This window comes from Semicossyphus pulcher, unplaced genomic scaffold, assembly GCF_022749685.1.
Source record: "Semicossyphus pulcher isolate SPU_LCO1_2020_fin unplaced genomic scaffold, fSemPul1.0.p SCAF_7, whole genome shotgun sequence".
NCBI lineage: Eukaryota > Metazoa > Chordata > Actinopteri > Labriformes > Labridae > Semicossyphus > Semicossyphus pulcher.
The window spans coordinates 4,406,179-4,422,610 of record NW_027211748.1 but is presented as its reverse complement, the minus strand read 5'-3'; the positions used below and the strand labels follow the sequence as shown (position 1 = coordinate 4,422,610).

The following is a 16,432-nucleotide window of genomic DNA, read 5'->3' as shown; positions in this document are numbered from 1 at the left end:
CACCCTTTTGTCTCACCCTTTTGTCTCTTTACTCTCCTCCGCCGATGTCTTCCTCTCTGCACTCGTCTTTTTCTCTCCTTCATTCTTCTCTGGTTTCTCCGTCTTCACTGCAGATTTTCTGGGAGCTATTAAAAATAATAAATGGATAAAACAGAAGGTAAATGTAGAGCAGAGGTTTAGGCCAAAGCAATATTTTGCTGTCTTTCCGAACTTATAAAGAGTAGCACATTTATGGACACATTTTTTATGCAAGCACAGAGCTATGCAAATTCCTCCTCACCAAAGAAACTGCTGATAGGGGCTTTCTTGGGCGGCTCCTTATCTTTCTGCTCTTTTGCCTCTTTCTGTTTTTTCACTGTTTGACTTTTTGGGCTCTCTTCTTCTTCTTCTTCTTCTTGCGTGTCCTTTTCAACCACCGCCTTCTTGGCAACAACAGACCCCGTCTCATCATCTGTCTTCTCCTTTGCTTCATTTTTCTTCACCGCCCCCTCGGCTTTCTTTTCTTCCTCATCAGAGCTCTGTCTCTCGGCCCGCTCCTCCTCCTTGGCCTTCTCTTCTTCCCCTTTTTTCTTCTTCTCCACCTCCTCATCTGGGCTGTTAGCCTCTGTCACTTTCTTTTCAACTCTTTCTTCCTTTGCTCCCTCCTCCATGGGTTCATCTGTGTTCCCTGTACAGGGTGAGACAGAAAAGGGATTGGAGTCATTGAAGAGATAAATGCCAGCAGGTTTACTGAGGGCGACCCAGTTTTTTTGTGAGCCTCTTGTGTGAAGGTGGTTTTCAACACAACAGCCTTTTTCAATAAATGCCGCAGGTTATATTTTTTAGGTTTCCTTTTCACCCGAGAGAGTCAGGAAAGAGAGGAATGACTATTGACAAACTTGTAGCACTGAGTCCCTGCAGAGCGAGCTGAGGTCATGATACTGGCTGGGAGAGAAGCTAGACATGAAAGTTTAATTTTCTCATCCACAAGTTCAAATGGCTGCAGGGCTGGACGGGTACTTAAACAGTCACTTTTGGTGCTTTTACACACACTTTTAGAAGAGAGAGGAGCCATCTCTCTGTCTGCCGTGCTACTGTAAGTATACATGCAGTCTAAAATAACACCATATTAAAGGGCCAGTTCGCAGATGTTCAACCTCAGTCCTGCATCATGCTGTTGTGGGGAGCTAATGTCATTATGGTAGGAAAAAAATGCAATTTCACTCTGTGCCTTTGGAGGACACTATGGGCCTTGGAAAACATCCGCCAGATGGCGCTAAACTACACTTCCTCAATCTAGGACGCCCGCCTCCGATGTCATGTCTCATTAAAAATCGTCAGGTTTGAAATGTAGACTGCAGACCTGAAGATTTGTTTAGACGATCCACCGGTATATTCTCGTCGTATGTTCACCACTCTGTGCCATTGTCTGCAGTGAAACTGTAGTATTTCACTCCAGCGTCTCTCGCTGGGTCGTTCCTTTCAGAGAGAGGGGCGCAATGCACGCTGGGTGTTGTAGGAATGTATAGTTGGTGAAACCACAAGCTGTTTGTACAACTTTCTCCACAGCTATGGTGCCAATTTCAAATATTATTGCTTCTATGGATTATAGAGAACACCAGCTCTGACTGACAGTGGCTTTTTCCAGGGGAGAACTGCTCCTTTAAGAGATGCTGATTGTTGTAAAACTAAATAAGTCGGACTGGGACAGTAATTAATTTTTTTAACCACGATGAAACACTAATGCCCTCTTGCGGTTTGGCGATTAACCGCCGCCAGAGTAGGTTCTGTTTCTTTAACTACAGCGCGTCCCCCAGACAGTAAAACATCGACATGGACACAGCATGAGCAGTGGAAACAAGAGTTTATTAACCGCTAAGTTCTGATCCTTATTTGTTGAAATTAAATCTGTGGTGACGGACTAATTGTTGTTGTCGCAGCTAAACAAGCACCTTGCGAGACTGCACACGGGCCGGTCTGCACCGATTAGATGCGCAGAGGGTTGAAACAGTTGTGCTCTGACAGCCAGGTTTCTCTTGCTGATTACTGTGATTTTAACACGAGTCTGTTGTTCATAATGTATCGTTCTGTATGGAAACATGAGGTGCTGCCCTGGGACGCATGGATAGTGAGTTTGCTGCGTCCCTTTAGAATTGAATGCATCAGAGACACAGGACGGGTACCTCGCAACATCACTGGAGCTATGATATTAAAAAAAAAGTAGCGGTGATGACGGTCACTGGGTTCTCCCCACAGTTATTGTGGTCATGCGGTTATTATCGCAGCCCTATAATAAGCCTGCTGCCTGTTTTGACTCACTCATTACAGTTAAGTAACAGATTAGCTAAAGTGCCTTTGGTGGATGGTGTAAATGTCATAGACTTCTTATCACTGATGGTACAAACTCAGGCTCTGATGCTGCTTTAAGTTGTTTTGGATAAATACTCTAAACAAATGGCTGAGGGAGTAAAAGTGAAACCTCGTGAAAGAGTTCCAGTTCACTTAGAAATTCAACATTTACCATCAATAGCCCCATTTCTTGAACTAAACTGAGGCTTTTGGAAGTTGTTGTGGCATCCTAAGAGGGATTAATTTTTAATTACATGGCTGCAAGCATTAAAACTGCAAGCAATGCCTGATGAGATCTGACCGGCTCTGCTCTTTTTTCACTCTATTTTGCAGGCTCATGGTATCATCACTACATCTCTTTGGCCCTGTGTCCACATAGCACTTTTTTTCTGGCAGAAAAGCGGTGGGGAGCGCTGGGATGACGTGCTTGTGCAGTGAGAGAAAAAACGCTGCACGTGGGTTTTGTTTATATGACAAAAATAAGTTGAACTTACTACCCAGCTAACAACAAGCTTACGACTCGTAGGGCGATAAAAGAAAATAAAAGAACCAGCAACATTTAGTGTTTCAGGCCGATCTGCTCCCACAAATTGGCTTTTCAGTCTCTATTGTGATCCTGTTTGTTTGTCATATCGTTCAGCTCCGGCAAACAAGTTGCTGCTATATGTTTGGTGGTAACCAGGGTGACGAGTGGTGTCGGAGCGGCTGCACAAAAAAGGCGGAGCGCTCTGAAAAAAAAAAGGCGCAATGTGGACACAGGGCCTAAGGTCAACAAAACATTGTTTCTGGATAATACAGATCAGCCGTGTCATTTGACGTTAAAGATGACACTAGCAATTATTTTGACGCCTGTCACAAACTCCCCAGAGCCAAAGACGACCTACAATGACCTTACTCTACACATTTCATCAGACCAACAGTCTAAATCTTGTTCATTAACCATTCTCCTGTCCATGGATATCTTAATTACTACAGTGGCTTTCAATGTGTTGGCATGTTGTTTCTTGATTGTGCAATGTTGTGACCTAATGGGCTCTATAAATGAATTGACGTGAGCAAATACTCACACTAAAGAAGCTGGAATCAAAGAAGGCTTTTGCTTGACAGCTGACTTGACAATTTACTGATTATAAGGTTGAATGCAGATACATTTTCTTTTAATCATCAGATTGATTTAAGCCATTTTCCAGCATCCCCTCAGCCCACAGCACAAAACAGATGTGTTGAACAGACTAAAAGCCAATCTGGGGACTGAATGTGATAAAATTGCTGCTTGTCCATCAAGTTTATGTACAGCAAGACGTGTTGACGAGGAACAAGCTGCCACCGGTGTGTGGGCTTTTACAGCAAAACACAAGCATGTGTATTAACAAACATCAGATGTCACCAGTTTGTTTCACCATTTAGGACAATAAATGCCTTCATCTGGCAAGCAATGGGTGCTTGACATGGTAAAGGATAACTTCACAGTTTTGCCTTTATTTGGAATAGAGACAGTCGGGAGAGAGACATGAAAAGCCCGGGAGGGACTGGGATGACTTGCAGCAAAGGGTCCAAGATGGAATCAAAGCCGAGCCCGTACTGTACGAACTGTACGGACTGTAAGCCCACAGATATATTTGAAACTGGCGCCATAGCTGCAGAGAAAGTCGTACAAACAGCTTGTGGTTTCGCTCATTCTACATTCCTACAACACCCAGAGTGCATTGCGCCCCTGCCTCTGAAATCAGCGGCCCAGCGAGAGACGCTGGAGTGACAGACTACCGTTTTAATACACCAGTGGAAAAAAAACTTCTGGTCCTCAGTCTACATTTCAAACCTGACGATTTTGAACGAGACATGACTCAGTTTTAAATGTGGAATGTCTGGGAAGGAAGTATTTCAAGGTACCTCACGGAACAACTACTACAAACAACTACAGTCCGTGTTTCTTTCAGCTTAATACTGCAGACATCGGAGGTGGGCATCCTAGACTGAGGAAGTGTAGTTTAGCAAGCTCCCTTGTCTCCGCCAGATGACGCGTTTTATGCAGTCTGGCGGAGGTTTTCCTAGGCCCATTGAAGAAGCAGATAGCGTCCTCCAAAGGCACAGAGCTAAATTACATTTTTTCCCACCATAATGGCATTAGCTCCCCATAATAGCATGATAGGACTGAGGTTGAAAATTAGTGAACAGACCCTTTAATAATGGAGCAACTGTAGCAGTATTGTAAAACAAAAATAAATATATAATATCAATGATTCGTGAATGTTTATCAATGAAAAACTACTACTACTAATTTTGTTGTTTTCCAATGTATACAACATGTTTGAGCAACTTTCCAGCTCGGGGAATCTTACAAACTCTTGAGTTCATTTTCCAGCGTCGGTGCAGGAGCTGCATCGGATATCAGACTCGTAGCAGAGGTGAACCTTTACCTGCACTGCTGCCGCCGCTGTCAACGCGAGGTCGTTTGTTTTGCTGACCCTGCTCCTCCTCGACCTCGGCCTCGTCCTTCTGACTCTCGCTGCCGCTGCGGCTCTCCAGCTTCCTCTTGGGGAACATCTTCCTCGCTGCGCACGTCAGCGACAGGAATTAAATTAAGAGGGAGGAGAAGAAAGAAAAAAAAGAAGTGAGAGGCATCCCAACTGAAATCACACCAGGATCAAACAGAAAGAGACTGTGGAGATGAAAACAGGACCAGACTGCTCGCTTTCTGCAGATGTAGGCCAATGGGAAAAAAGAATCCACGTATTTTCGCTAATGAAAACACTAATTCCATCCTGAAAGATATTATGCAGCACAGCAGCTCAGGGTTCCAGTGTAATTTCCTCTGTAATTTTATGCAGCAGTGTTGCTCGAGGGTAATTCTAGTTTTGGTTCCACATTCGTCTCTGTTCTCGGGTTCTAGCACAGGTAGCACTGCTGGTGCTTCCCTTCTAGAAATGATAATGAAAGCATTAACCCGGCATCATTAAGACTGCAATTTCTGCTGAAATTAAAGGCGTTTCTTTAATGCGATGTTTTCTCCAGTGGTGACGATGGCAGGGGCTCTTATTGTGGCAAAGCGCCGCTACTGAAAGCAAACACTGCAGTCATCAAACACAAAGAGAATTGGATGATGAAAAGAGAATGAGCAGCTTTTCTTGCTGCAGAAGTAGGATGAAGGAAACAAAGTGAGGGAAAAGGAGGTGCTGCAAAATGAAAACAAAGCAGTTATTGCGGGAAAACTGTGGAGCTTTAAGAAGCTTTAAATCCTCTCGTCTAGATCCTGCGCTTCTGGTTCGACATGAAAAACACAGCGAGAATAAAGCTCCACTTCAAATCACTTTGCCGTTATGTTTAATGCAGAGGAGTTAACACATGCATCTCATTTAAAATGTACTGATAATGAACATGTTTGGCAGAAAAAAAAACAGCTCCCCTCACTCCGATCTTGCACGTCAGGCTGTCAGGTGCAGACGAAAATAATACGATCGGGAGCCTACCCGCAGGCTCGTTGTACTTTCATGACGTCACACACATTAATAAGCAGGTTGCTTCAAAGCGACGGACGAGCAAGGGACAGTGCGGTGCAATAACTGCAAGAAGAGTGATGTAAATGCGTGTCAATATTTTTCTACTGAATGACTATTTCTTTGTGTTAATGTAGATATACTGTACATACTTATGTCAGCCAATTCTGATAAGGATCTAGAGCTTTGATGTTCAATATGTCATGTTCATGTTTAAGGTATAATAAGTAGGATTTTCCTAGAAAAATAAAATATAGACTTTTACAAATATAATTTAATTAATCATTTATGGGCCTCTATACATGTGTGTTGGTGAGTGTGTGTGCAGACCCTTTTGAGACCCTAGCATGCTAGCGCAAAGGTAACTGTGATGCTGTCGGTGTTAGCTCTGCGGGGTGGGCGTGTCCTCGCACGAGAGAGTGAGAGTGAGCTTCTGGTGATGGAGAGCCCAGGAGGAGGGGCCCAGTTTGAATGTGTTGCAGGGGATGCAGGGAAAAGTCCTGCTTATTATACCTTTAATTATATGCACATTAATTACAGCCGTCAGACCTGCATCACGCTAAGTTCAAACATGTTTGTGTGTTTATGTGTTCATCTGTTATAGTAGTGTTAGGTGCTTAATGGTTGAGCTTACATATGACATGAATAGTGCTAATCATATTGTAACCAAAATAAAAGCATCCTGCTGGTTTGGCAGCAAGACATTTAACATTAGCCATAAATAACAGGAAGTGTCAGGTTCACATTAGCAGTAAAATGTCTATATGAGAGAGAGTGAGTGTATTTATGTATATATTAATTATTCATTTATCTTCTTTCCTTTATAGAAACCACACACCCACACTATATTTTATTGCAACGTCATTGCAACATGTGAGCCTGTCACTACTAAGGAGGAAATAAAGCAGCATCAACCATCGCTTGCCTCTGTAATGCATACTCTTGTCCTTAAGAAATGTTCTGGCCGACACACTGATGTGAATCTAGTGATGAACCCCACCTAGCACCCAGATCAAGCAGTTTCCTATCATCTCCACTACAACGACATATGCTTGTGCTTTATTTTCTCAAGTTATCAAAGCCTGCAAACATAAAATCCTCCTTAGAAACACTGACAATCAGCTTCTATAATGAGACGACTTGCTCTGCTGGTTCCATTAACGCCCAAGTCAGCAGAAACTATACATCCGAAGACAATGCAGGAATAATAATATTATTACCATAATGTAAATACATGCAGGAAAATAATGATATAGGCTAGAAGAGTGTGCGCTCGTGGATCAGCAGATCAGATAAGACGACAAAACAATCTAGTCTACTGGTGGTGACACCGTTCCAAGGAGTCAGGAGATAAATGAAACAGCAGTGTGGAGAGTTTACAGCAGTTTGTGGTGAACAAACTTCTCATGCGTTCACTTTGTGATGAATGTCTTGTTTTTCATCTCATTGTGAAATAATGAGCGTTTGAAACCATTAGGCTCCTGCTAACAAGTAATCAAGTATAAAACAGCTCCAGGCAGAAAAACTATCAACCCTCAGCTGGTGTCAAAGTTCAAAGATGGTGAAACTTTGGAGGAAAAGTTGAGAAAGGCAGATTTAGAATGATAAAATATACTGACCAGTCTTGCGTTTCACAATCCCAGAGGGCGAGATGGAGTTCGGGGTGCCTGGGGTCCCGGGTGAAGCCGAAGAGGCCGGGGTGGCTGGAGTGGTGGGGGTCACGGGGGTGGCAGGGGCAGGTGGAGGAGAAAGGGGAGTAGGAACGGCCTTAAACACATCGTCCTTCTGAAAAAGACGGGCTGTGTTGGTGATCATTGTGACGAGAGAGTAAACATAAAACCACAGCTTTAATACCCAGAACAGTTTCTTCTCTCTTAAAGGTACAATAAGGAGGATTTTCCTGGAAAAATAAAATAAAGACTTTGACAAATATAATATAAATCCTCACTTCTGGGCCTCTATACATGTGTGTTGGTGAGTGTGTGTGCAGACCCCTGTGAGACCCTTCCCTCTGCGTCTATTCTGTTGTTTTGCTTTGCAGGCTTTGTGGTTCCCTGAGCCAATCACAGCATATAGGTGAGTGTGGGAGTGCTTCAAATTAGCAGCTGGGCCCCATTCAGACCAGCGAACATGGCGAGAGAGCGATGCAGAGTTGGCCTTCTTTCTGTTGGACAGGGAGGTGCCTCAAACCAGGTAGGACAAGCTAACCAGCGGTTAGCATGCTAGCACAACGGTAACTGTGATGCTGTGGGTGTTAGCTCAGCTTGGTGGGTGTGTCCTCACACAAGAGAGTGAGCTTCTGGTGATGAGGAGCCCAGGAGGAGGGGCCCAGTTTGAATGTGTTGCAGGGGATGCAGGGAAAAGTCCTACTTATTATACCTTTAACATCAACATCTTCACTATTTCCATCTACAGTTAACAAAAATGCTGCAACAACTGTCCACCTGTCCTAAACAACATGATCTAGATCCCATCCTCGTCTTCTGCTGGGGGGGAAAGGAGAATTTGTTTGTTTTTGAACTGTCTATGGAAGACTAACAATGACCTGTCAACACTGAAGAGCTGAAAGCAAAAAACCTCCACAAAGTCTATGAGGCAAAATATCTCAAGTATTGGGAAACAATACTGCACACCCTGAACGGCACACACCTCCATCAGTGAGGAAACAAGTTTGTTGAGCAGTGAAGCGAATCGTGCAGAGAGGGCTGCGAGGAGACAACCAAAAAGAAGAGGCACTAAACTAGACAGGTTGGCAGCCACCTCTAGAGCCAATGTTGAAGCTCGTACTGAACACGAAATGTCTCCATATCCCCAATTAGTCGTTAATTGTAACAAGCTAGAGAGACCATAAACTTATTAGGAAAGTGTAGTAAAAACACAAGAGACTCCTCAGTTAGTGGAGTCGTGCAAGAAGCTGACAAAACTAACTAGTTGAATAAACGCCCAGAAAATTAACAACTCTGAAAATCAATCAGGTTTAAGTGTCCTATTTACTCCGTCAATGACCCCAACCTGGAAACTGATTTAATTCAAAAAGCAACAGAAAGATTAATTACTGATAAAAAAATAATCATTAGCTGCTGCCCTGGATTTATCTCCTGTGGAGCGGCTCTGTTTCCAGCAGCACTGACTGCTTATCAGCACCTAATCATATAAAAAAATAATAATTGTGACCATATAAAAGTGATGCAGGGCATCATGTATCTGCCAAAATCTCTTTCCTCAATGAAGAAATAATGAATCATTTCTGACACATTACAAACCAAATGAACAGGCGGTTAATAGAGGTGTTTATCAAGCAACAGGTGGTCGAGTGACGGCCAAAGCCGATAATCAGGTCTTTTCATTATGTGGCTTATTGACGAATGCATTCAACATGGTGAATCACCGCACAATTACTGTGCCTTTGTGCCACTGCGTTTTCCAATTCCAGCAATAAACAACAGGCACGGCTACGTCTACAGGAGCTCCAACAGTCTTATTAGATTCAGCTTTTGCAGGTGCAGAGTGGATTCAGAACGTTTGATTGGTTGCACACTGTTACAATCACTTTTATGCTGTGCAAGGAAAAAGGAAGCACACTGGTAAATGGTGTGCTCCAATCATAAAATCAGACATTCATTATATGAACGTTCGTCTGCTTTGTTTTTATATCACAATGAAATCCCATGAAACCTTCAATTTGCAGAAATAAAATACCTTTTCTGTTTTTCCAACAGCTTCTTTGTCTCCTTGTCCCTTGGTGGCGACTTGATCTTTAACCACCGGCGCTTCATCATCATCGCTATCCAGGATCTGACGGCTGCGTTTGGTAACCTTCTTGACAGGTGAATCAGCTTCCTGCACGCCGTTCTGCACCTTGAGAGGGCTTTTGACAGATCTAGCGGAGAGCACAGACATAAACAGTTAAGCAGCTTTTAGTTCAAAAGAATAAAGCCATGAGCCTCATTTAGAGAGTAACTTTGAAAAACACAGGAGCAAGGTGCTAAACTAAATATTTTAAGTCAACTCCAAAAGCAGTAAAAAACAAGGGAGACATATAAAATCAAAGCAGGAGTCTTAAAAGAGAGGTCAGCGCACTGATGAGAGGATCATTACATAAAGAGAAGTGCATTAAAGTGAGTTTTAAGACATACTTTAAAGATGATACTTTAGAGAGATAATGAACACTATCATCAAAGCAGCTGAGAGATAAAAAAAACCTGAAGTTATCTTCTCTTTTGATTATAATAAAACCGGCCACAGAAAGGCTTTTCTAAGCAGCAGAGATCTGTGATTCAGGGTAATTCAAAGATAATTGCCCGTACTCAAACTGTCAGAAGGGTTTGAAGACAAAAAATATGTTTGAAAATTACCTCAAGCACTGATATGGTTAGCTTATGTCTTCTTCCCACCCATAATCTCATTTTATATTTATATTTCTCACCACTTACACCGACAGTGTGCTCCAATATTCAGCTATTCTTGTAATACGTTACCTTAGAGAATTACACGATGCTAAACAAAACAGTCCAAAAACGTGTTTTGTCAAGATGACAAATCTGCATCAGAGTTGTTTTAACTTGAAACTACAAATTCAGTGCAAAGGGACATAGTATTCTCCTATAGATCCTAAGCAGACAGGATGGACCTCTGAGGGCGGGTTTACACCAACCTTGTTTAGTCCGACTGAGAGCGTAAACTGACTTAAAGTAGAACCAAATACAGAAAGCAAACCATAAAACTGTAGATTGCAGTATGTTTACGGGTGCTGACATTTGCAGAGACACGCAGCGAGATGAGTAGAGGACAGACGTGGGGGAGCAATGAGGAAGTAGAAATATGGGCTGACTAAACTACTTCACAAATGCTTGTGGAAATGCACAAAAATAAAGGAGAACGGAACTGACTGAACTGTGGAACAATGCGGTTAAGAGTAAAAAAAAAAAACTCTTTAACAAAACATTAAAGTCCACGATCATGTTGAGTGTGATTGATCAGTGTGCTCTCTTGCTTTGTTTACTTCAAGGAGTTTTCGCACGTGGAAATTCTGACCAATCAGTGAGCAGTTTCCCCGCACATCAAAACTTTTGGTCCGCTGGTAAAAGCTGCCGTGTTACCACAAACTAAACTCGAGGCAAAATTAAACTTTGTAAAAATGTGGACTTCGATTCAGATCAAACAAACGGACTTTAGGTGTGAATGCGCCCTAACATAAGGTTAGATAAGACAAGACAGACAGCAAAGGAACTTTTCTGCAGCAGTTAAAGTACAAAGCAGGAAAGACCGCAAGTAAAGAAGACCAATAAGAATATGTTGAACAATTCACGATATCCAAAGTATACACAATGCCAAAAATATAGACAAGCTTAACAGTAAGGATCAAAAGTTGCACATGTCTCAATATGCTTCTTTATGTATGTAGAATTAAGACTTTTTTCTACGTGCTGGGTTACAAAGACAGGCTGATTAAAGGTGATACATAGATAAGACCTCTCTCTTGTGAGGTTGCATTTAGCTGGGTGGGGGGTTAAGCTTAACTTTAATATGGTCTATAAATGATTTCCATGTTTTCTCGAAGTTATCAGAGGAGCCATGTAAAGTAAATCTTAATTTTTCAAGTTTGAGATGCTGCATCACATCCCTCAGCCGCTGAGTCCAGCTAGGTGAATGAGGCGTCTTCCAATGGAGGAGGATCAATCTCCTTGCTAACAGAGTTACAAATGTAGTTATCTTGAGTCTAGTTCCGGATAGGTTCTTGTCTATTTCTCCTGCTATACCTAAAGTAGCTATCATAGGTTGCTCTGTCATTTTAAAGATTTCAAACTGTGTTTAGAAGATTGAATTCTAAATAAATGAATAGATTAGGATGTAGCCAGAGCGTGCTAAGGAGGCAGGGGAGAGTTTACATTTGTCACAGGTAGAGTCTACATCTGGGAACATCTTGGAGAGCCTGACTTGGAAAAATGAAGGCGATGCAGCACTTTAATTTCAATGATCAAGATGCTTCTTAAATTGCGCACAGACATGTATAAGTAGCAATATATAGCTATGAATGTGCAATGTCAGAGGTCAATTACAGGGGAGTGTGATGTTTAGATACTCAATGATTATGTCCATAATATTTCCCCCATACACTTCTGAAATGGTTAAAGTAAACACTTGTGTGAACTGAAATGTGAGCCTACTTTTTCACTGTTTCATCTGTAGTCTTCTTCTGAGTATCCTTTCCTTTGGGCTGAAAGAAAGATCTGATGGAAGAAAGCAAGCAGTGACAGTTAATGGTCTGAAGGGCATTAGCATGCTTATATACAACCATTAAAACTTATACAGTAGCATATAAGACTACGACACTATTTATGTGTAACTCACAGTGTATTATTCCGGCAGTTAAATAATAAGTCCGAAATTGAACTTCGAGGAGTGAATAGATTCGTTAGAGTGTCATCTTGCTAACTTAGCAGGCAGCAAGTCTCATGTGCTGCAGCTAATGTTACAGTTTTCATCCTCTTAGAAAAAGCTGATACAAACTAATGTATGCTAATGCTAACCTACCGGAAGTGCAGTTAGCGTTTAATTCAGATAGTTATCTAACGTCTAACCTATATCTTAAATTTACTGCCAACACTTAAGGATCCATAAACACAACTCAGACAAAATCAACTACGTTAGTTAGAACTACAGATTCAGACGTCACCCAGCTAACGCTACAACCATTAGCAAGCTAGTAAAATAGGAACTAGTTATACGCGTTTTACTTACGCGATGCTCCGCTGCATTTTGTCGTCAAACTGCTCCTTTACCTTAGACTAAATTAAGACTAATAGTTGAATTGCAACACAACTCCAACATCCACCCCCAACAACACAAACTCCCGCGCTGTAGAATGACAAAATACTTGTAATATTCGGCGCCAAAATGACATCTCAGCCAAAGATCGCCAAAAGAAGAGATGAGTCACTCTCACTCGCTAAAAATCTGGCGATTCAAACTTGATGATCATCAGAATCAGAATCAGCTTTATTGGCCAGGTATGTACCGTACTCATACAAGGAATTTGACTCCGGTTTAACTTTTCTCTCTATGTACACTTAAACATTAAATATTAAGCTAATATTAACAAGCCTACATTAAACATTGAATATTAAAGTAGTATCTAAAAGCCTACGACGGACAATAGTGCAAACATGAGGAGTGCAACAATGCTGAAATATTTAATGTGATTTAGAAAAATGATGTAATTATGTGACAGATGAGGTAATTCACATGAGGTAGATAGTTTCCAGTATTTACAGTGCCTGGTGTCACTTTGTACAGTTACAGAAGAAAAAGTAAACCTATTACCCCTCATAAACCGTCCCATTAACTATTAATTATCTCTGTTAACACTACGGTTAAGCAAATTTAAATACATTTTCCTTACTAAATTGATTTGGATTTAGGGTGCCCGAAATAACGCCATCAGAGTGACACCTCTTCGTTTTTATACATCTCAGTTCTGACTCTCTCCCGGGGAAAGCTGTGCAGTGAAAAGTTCGCGGGATGCCAGAGCTGCTAGTGCCCCCTGCTGTATCGGAGTGATAACTGCAGGCACCTGCTACTGGTCCTGATGCTGCAAAGAAGACCTGAAGGCTGCTGTCGTGAGAATTTCACAGTCTCTACTTAAATGCAACATTTATGCAGCAGCTCTTCTTATTTTCATGAAGTCTGGAGAAGGAGGGCGAATGCAAGACAAACAGCTGAATAATGTAAGTTGAGTGTTCTGCTTTATTAACTCAAACACAAGTGCCATGTTGTTAATTGTTTACAAGTGCGATTCCCCTTCTGTGGCATGAAGTGCTGATAGAAGAAAAGCTACTTCATGAACATCTCTATTCAGCCAAAAAAAAGAAAAAACACATCATTGTCCAACTGAATAAATACAAAGTCAGTTTATTACAGGCAGTGAATAATAAAATACTGTAGAATTAGCTAGAAAATGCAAAAACAGTGCCTATTTGAGTAGGGATAGCTGTCCATCTGTTGTAGTTTGTTCTTCCTATTCACTCCCTGTCCCCCATTTGTGCGTCACTCCCCCCTCTTCTCTCCTCTCCTTCAGTTCCAGTCTGTTTCACGCCACCAAACAGGCCTAGACTGATGTGGTTCAGATGATCCCACCCCGCAGGGCTCTTGTGCGGCCAGACGTTGGTGCTAAGGTGGAGGGCCGAGGACAGTAGTGGAAGACCTGACTCCCTCAGCTCCCGTAAGTTGGACCCCGGACGTGCAGGGGTAGAGATAAAGGGGAAGTGGGTGTGGAGACTGTGAGGCGTCGGGATGGGCTTAGGGAGGCAGCAGGGGAGCAGGAAGGGGTGAGGCCAAGGGTGGACTGCTGTCAAGAGACAGGGAGACAGAGACATCAGTCAAGTGTTCAGGAGATTCATGTAAAAGTATTTATAAGCCACAAATCTATAAATCTAATCAGTTGGAACCATGAATTGTTTAAAAAACTTAAATGGATTATCCTGGCTTTACCCCTCTGTCATTGTCTTTGTGTTTAATCATATGGATTGTATTTTATGCTGATATGGGTTAGACCTACTGTATGTGTCTAAAATAAATAAATAAAGTAAAGTAAGGGAAGTATGATGTCCTGTCAATCAGTTAAGTGACTAATTGTCTAACTGTTTCAACGCTGGTATATTTTCTTGTGTTTTTAATGCAAAAAAGTGAACTTGTAAAGTGACTACAGCTGTCAGATATCTGAAGTAGAGCAAAAAGGTCAACATTTTACTGCAAGGAGTCATTAAATTAAGTGGCATGAAAAGAAAGTGGAATAAATGTTCTTAGTTAAATTCCACCACATGATGCTTACTAACATAATAAAACCAGAGTTCAGTAGTCACCTTGGGGCATTGAAATTAAATCTAACTCATTCACAGACATATGAAATGTCTTTTAAACATGCCGGCTGATGCGATGTAATATAACTTACACATATCTGATATCTTTATGGTGAAAGTAATAAAAGAAAAGAAGAAATCTTGAGAGTGAATTTCATTCTTGGCCGTGGTAGTTTGGGGGGGGGGGGAGCTTTACTCATGGTTCACTCCATGGCCCTTTTTTCTTTGGGTTTAAACTGAAGATAACTAAAAAGAGAGACCTTAAAACTAGCTGGAAAAGACAAGAGGACTCTGATAAAGTGTTAAGATTTTTTTGTCAAAAGAAATCTCCTATGGTTTATTTTATGATACAATTGTATCAAAGTAAATCTTTTTTATTGTTGATCCTCAAAAGATACCACCATTACATCCCACATGCTCTGAAAACCCCAGATTTTTGTCTTCAAGGTCAAGTTTGGACTCCATCCCTGCCTCGTTCTCCAAAACACACGACACTTCACCTTGAAGTCAAAATAAATTATGCAAGTGGAAAGTTGGAGAAAAGCAGGCAGCTTGTAGCTTGAAGACACTTTTAGTTCAAGTGTTGAGTAAGAGTGAGTTCAGTGATGATGAACTGAGTATGAAAATGAATATGAAGAGGGTGGAAATATTATTGTTTTCTTGGTGTTGCTCCTGTATTTTCAAAATAAAAGTAGCTGAAACACATTCTGGTCGCAGTCTATCTTGTACTGCAGTTAGTGTTCTTACTGAGTAACGCTTTGCTCTATGGGAAGTTTATTTTGTTTTTTTGGGTTAGCCACAATTAGCATCCCAATTAATATCCCAGTTACCTTGAATTACAAATGCCCCTTGCTAACAAAGCTAAAGCTAGCCCATATAGCGTTTTCAGAACCCCTCGTTCCTCACAAGCTCCACCTTCTCGTTCAAGCATGGTCACTTCTGGAAGTAAATAACCAACCATTAGCTACAGCTAATATGCTATACTTTAGGGGTACGTTTCAGAAAGGAGGTTCAACAAAGCCTCAGTCTAACCCCGGACTGTGGTTTGACTCACTCTGAGTTAAAATTCGCTGGCTTTTTGGTTTCAGAACAGCTGATCAGAGTTAGTTCAATCAACTCTATCAACTCTAGGTTCAGCCGGAGTTAAGTGCGTGCACACTGACTGTAAAAAGCCAGCATTAATGGAGCCCCGATACCACGATTCACCATGGCAAAGAGGTCCTCCCACGTCACACCAGTGGAGCTCGAAATCAAGCGGACTTTCAGCGAATACGAGCATGTTTTTAGAAAAATAAATTAACACGGCTGCAGCTGCAAAAGAGAGAGAAGCGGCGTGGGAAGAAACTGCTGCTCCAGTAAATTTGCAAGTTTGAACTGATCTATTTATTTAATACTTAATCACGACCGGAAGCTAAAATTTATATTAATTTAAGAGCAATCCATCGGGAGAAAAACGTACATGGAAGCAGTTAAAAATAAAATACCAGAACATCATTTGAGTGATCTCGGCAGTGGTGGTGGAAAATCTAACAGATGTGTCTTTTGATTTTTTGTATCATAATTATAAAATACTTTTGCAAAGAGGTCAGAGCAGCACAGAGACGCAACGTTTTTTCTTTTAATTCGGTAACCGCTCAAACACACGCTTGAGACGGGCTGAATGAATGAGGAAGTCGAATGAGGGTTTTCTATTCTAGAGGGAGGGGACGGAGCGAAACTGAAGAAAACCTGCTCGCGACCAGGTTAGGTTCA

The 16,432-nt window shown here is 41.6% G+C and overlaps 1 protein-coding gene across 2 annotated transcripts in view; it reads right to left on the bottom strand.

The window, feature by feature from the left end:
• Window positions 1-12,699, bottom strand: part of lig1 (ligase I, DNA, ATP-dependent) — a 65,692-nt gene extending 52,993 nt beyond the window's left edge. Inside the window, exons 1-7 of one of the 2 annotated variants that reach the window (XM_069684550.1) lie at window positions 12,564-12,699; window positions 11,990-12,052; window positions 9,522-9,702; window positions 7,442-7,607; window positions 4,746-4,880; window positions 281-667; window positions 17-125 (exon numbers count right to left, since the gene is read on the bottom strand). In XM_069684550.1, coding sequence (XP_069540651.1) covers window positions 17-125; window positions 281-667; window positions 4,746-4,880; window positions 7,442-7,607; window positions 9,522-9,702; window positions 11,990-12,052; window positions 12,564-12,580 — 1,058 coding nt within the window. In that variant the 5' untranslated portion in view covers window positions 12,581-12,699. The remainder of the gene's footprint in view (window positions 1-16; window positions 126-280; window positions 668-4,745; window positions 4,881-7,441; window positions 7,608-9,521; window positions 9,703-11,989; window positions 12,053-12,563) is intronic. The other variant, XM_069684551.1, reaches the window with a different exon arrangement.
• Window positions 12,700-16,432: the final 3,733 nt, after the last annotated feature.